The sequence below is a fragment of the Malurus melanocephalus genome, unplaced genomic scaffold (assembly GCF_030028575.1).
Source record: "Malurus melanocephalus ecotype Western Australia unplaced genomic scaffold, MMel_1.1 scaffold_1172, whole genome shotgun sequence".
Lineage (NCBI taxonomy): Eukaryota > Metazoa > Chordata > Aves > Passeriformes > Maluridae > Malurus > Malurus melanocephalus.
The window spans coordinates 1-4,256 of NW_026624404.1; the positions used below are offsets into that span (position 1 = coordinate 1).

Below are 4,256 nucleotides of genomic sequence, written 5' to 3' on the forward strand. Positions count from 1 at the left end.
AGGTCACCTTGTCACCTTTGCCTCTGCTGGCTTTCTTGGTGTGACACAAGGAGCTGAGACTGGGGCTGTCCTGCCGCCCAGCTGGGGACATCTGTCCCGCCGCAGGGCTTTGGCAGCACAAGCCAGGTGTTTGGGGACAATAAATGATTTTGGCTGTGCGTTGTGGGACAGCTGAAGAGCAGTTTGTTGGTGTGACAGAGCCCCTGTACCTGGGATAACGTGCTTTACAGGCAGCCCAGTCAGAAACTTGTGAATCAGGTGATGTTGCCYTGAAAGGCCAGTTTTTAATRATGACACAGACAYGGTTAAGGGGATAAAAAGGGTTTTACCTCGGTATTTGGGATCCCAGGTGCACAACTTGGATGGCAGAGTGCACACCCGTGTATTGCACAGATACAAGTTTTATAAATTTCAGTAATTAGCATATCTATCTAGGATTCCCCAATAAGAAACTTAACAAATGCAGTAATGTCCCCCTATTCTAATGAATGCCCCCCCCAGATGAGGCCAGAGCCCAGTTTACACAAGATGTTCCAGAGAGAAGGCTTTGCCCAAAGCTGTAGCTCGGGTTTAAGAGAGCACAGGGCACACTGACTCCTTCCTGAGGATGTTTGGTCTCCATGCCCAGCAGAACTCCTAAACTAAGCTGGAATATCAGGCTTCAGGAATTACAAACATGTGGGTTAAGGGGTACAGGCGGATGCATAGAGGGTACAGAAAGCGTAAAAAGGAAAAGCAAAAATCATCAGACATCAGTGTCACTTGGAAATCCATGGATAATTGTCAGGGAACTGCAGTGAGGGATCTCAGATGCACTGAGAAGCTGTCACTGAGCAAGGTGATCCTACAGGAGTGCTCTCGGTCCCAATGTCATGGTAAACTGGTGATGTCTCACCATTGGGGTCAGGTTCATCCCTTTTACTGTTCTGTAACCAAACAGAGCACTCACACCGTGGGCTGAGGGGCACATTGGTAATAATGGTGATAATCATGGTTTAATCCAGAGTGGATGGAAAGTAATGGAGGAAGGTGATGGAGGGAAGGTGATGATGGAGGAAGGTGATGGAGGAAGGTGCTGATGGAGGAAGGTGATGGAGGAAGGTGATGGAGGGAAGGTGATGGAGGAAGGTGATGGGGCAAGGTGATGGTGGGAAGATGATGGAGCAAGGTGATGGAGGGAAGGTGATGGAGGGAAGATGATGATGGAGGGAAGGTGATGGAGGAAGGTGATGATGGAGGAAGGTGATGGAGGGAAGGTGATGGAGGGGAGATGATGGAGGAAGGTGATGAAGGGAAGGTGACAAACATCTCAAGGAAGGCGTCAATGGGTTTGGTTGTTGTGCTTTTGCTCCTTCTGGCCCCAGCTCAGACTCTTGATCCGTTACCCACCCCAGGTTTTTAGCACCGGGAGGGCTGTGTGTGCTGTCGGTAAGAGGTGTAGGTAGATTGGGATACATGAGCAGAGCTGGCAGCAGCCTCAGCAGCCTCAGCAGCCTCAGCAGCCTCAGCAGCAGGCGCTCGGTGCCATTTGGCATTGCCACTCCCGGCATGGCCTGTGGCTAACGCAGCGTGTCTTTGGCAGGTACCACATCAGCCTGTCCTCCGACCTGGACTGGAGGCACGACAAGCACCACGACATGGACGAGGTGCAGCGCGACCCCCGCGCGGGCTCCGAGAGCACGGCCGAGGAGGCGCAGGTGGACCCRCGGAAATACTCGCAGAGCAGCTCCGAGCGCTTCCTGGAGCTGTCGCACTCCTCCATGGACCGGGTGTTTGACGCCGACTGTGGCAAGTCGTGTGACTACAAGGTGGGGTCACCCTCCTACCTGGACAAGCTGCTGTGGAGGGACAGCAAGCCCCACCACTACTCAGAGCCCAAGCTGATCTTGGATTTGTCCCACTGGAAAAGGGCCACCATCGCACCCGCGGCCGAGCTGTCGCTGGAGGAAGAGCCGTCCAACCTCTTCCTGGAGATCGCCCAGTGGGTGAAGAGCACGCAGGCGGGGCTGGAATGCCCCAGCTCCCTGCCCGAGATCCAGGAGCGCAGCCTGCCCTCCTCTCCTCGCCGCAAGGAGCCCGCCCCGGTGAGCGGCGAGACGGACCCCGAGTTCGACCTGGACGTCTTCATCTCCAGGGCGCTGAAACTTTGCACAAAACCCGAGGACCTGCCGGACAACAAGCTCAACGAGATCAACGGGGCCTGCATCTCCGAGCACCCCGGGGACATGGTGCAGGCTGAGGTGTTCCAGAAGGAACGCTGGTGAGGGCTGCCTGCCCGGGATGCTCCGCTGTGCCTCCCTCGCCCTCCGGAGGGGCTGAGCTGCTTCCCACCGAGCATCCCTTCTTCACACTGTACCAAACGCCTTTTTCAGAAAAGGCAAGCACAAACCACATGCCCCTCTTGATGCCTTAGGAATGCTTCCAAGGGGCTCAAGAGGTGTGARTGAAATACTGAGTTTCTTATACTGCCTTAACAATCTTGCCTTGCGATCTCTGGGACCTGTTTGAAACTTCAGTGTACGAGGGGGAGAAYGACGGTACATGGTAGGTTTACAAACAGTAGTCAAATCAGCTTATTTTCCATTTTTTTTCTATACCACCTTAAGGACAAAATCAACATTTTCAGTATGGTCAGGCAGCCTCCTGGTTGGACAGGTTCCCAAAACATCGAGTTCTGAGCTCCTCTGAGGCACCTGTGCAAATACAGGTGTGGAATAAAGCGATGCCAGCCGTGGGTCAGCGGAGCATGGAACCAGAGGTAGAGTTCGGCCATCAGACAAAAAAATACTCTCTGAGGATGTTTACGGGGAAGAAATTTGACCTACAAAATACGGGCCGTTGGGGATTTGTTTTATTTTTTCCGATGGGAAGACAAAAATTTTTTGCTAAGTGCATTTTGCTGGTTTGTGGTTTCTCACACCAAAATTTTCCCTTGTGTCGCACGGGGTGCAGCAGGGGATGCACGGGGATCTGAGCTTTCCGAGTCCTTCGGAGGGCCCATGTGATGCATTTCAGCGTAACACCCTGGTGCTGTGAGCCTGCCTCGGACAGCTGCCCGCTGGAAAATCCCGAGGAGAGGGCTGGACAGAGCTGAGGGCTGGGAACGGGGTGTCTCACGGTGTGAACTGCCTGGAACCACCAGGCTCAGCAAGGGCACCCRCCCAGCTCTGCCACCCAAAAGGAATTAAACACTCCTGGTTTTCCTTCTGACAAAGTCCTAGCGAAGAAAACAACCGTTCCTGTGGCGTTAGGTTGGAAACTAAACTAGATTGGAAACTGGCCACTCTGCTCCCAGCTGCTGTGGGAGACGCTGGTGTCCGCAGGCACTGTGTGTACATAGCTGAAGACACAACTGATCTACTGTAACTTCTGTTTTCATCCACACTTCTGAGCACCTTAATAATTAATCAGCTAACCAGAGTTTGTATATGGAAGAAATGTTCTATACTTATATTTAACCAAACCCGGCAGCTTTTTACGTGGGAAATGTGTAAATAGTGCCATAACAGACAGTCCCTGCTTTCCTTGCCATCCTCTTGCTGTGCTGTCCGGCACAGCGGCGCTGCTTACATTTGTAAAACAGAAACTGCTGTATTTAGCAACTGCAAGGCCCGTATTTAACTATTCCTACATTAATTATTTCCACYCTTTCAACAAGCAATCTGCTAAATGCTCTGAGACGTGAGGAAAACTCACGTGAGACTTGGATAACTAACAGCGGCGTTTGCTGTATTAACCCTGGTTTTGTTCCTGCCGGGGTCGGGTGCAGGTTTAGCTGTAGGACAGTGCCAGGCCCTGACAAGCCCAAAGGCGCGTTCTTGTTGGAGGATCTCGCATCAGGATGATGGAAATGGCCTTGTTCTGCCGATCCGCAGCACTGCAGTGAGGGCATCGGGCTGCTGGGGTGGGATGGGCTGCAGGTCCAGCTGCAGGGGTGGGATGGGCTGCAGTCCAGCTGCAGGGATGGGATGGGCTGCAGGTCCATCTGCTGGGGTGGAGAAGACCTGAAAGGCAAAGCCGTTTGTGTCTGCTGTCTGCTCTGGGTGTTCGGGTGTCTCCTGGAGCRGTTTAGACAKGGGAAGCGAGACTCAAGCACAGGGYTGRTTCCTGGWGTGTTGCAGATCATTGATATACCTCAGCTACAGCTCAGCACTTTCACCGGCGCTGGAGGAGGCTCAGGTGCCCGGCAGGAGCCACCCCTGAGCGGGAGCAGACCCCAGCCCAGCCCGGAGCCCGGGGTGCCGCTCAAACACAGC

General features: G+C 53.5%; 1 protein-coding gene across 1 annotated transcript; it reads left to right on the plus strand.

The window, feature by feature from the left end:
- Nucleotides 1–1,582: 1,582 nt before the first annotated feature.
- Nucleotides 1,583–3,897, plus strand: LOC130586490 (mitogen-activated protein kinase 4-like; the record flags this gene model as incomplete). The annotated part of the gene is made up of 1 exon (XM_057387293.1): nt 1,583–3,897. A coding segment is annotated over one exon (682 nt), but the record flags the coding sequence as incomplete, so codon positions are not given.
- Between the last annotated feature and the right edge of the window lie 359 nt (nt 3,898–4,256).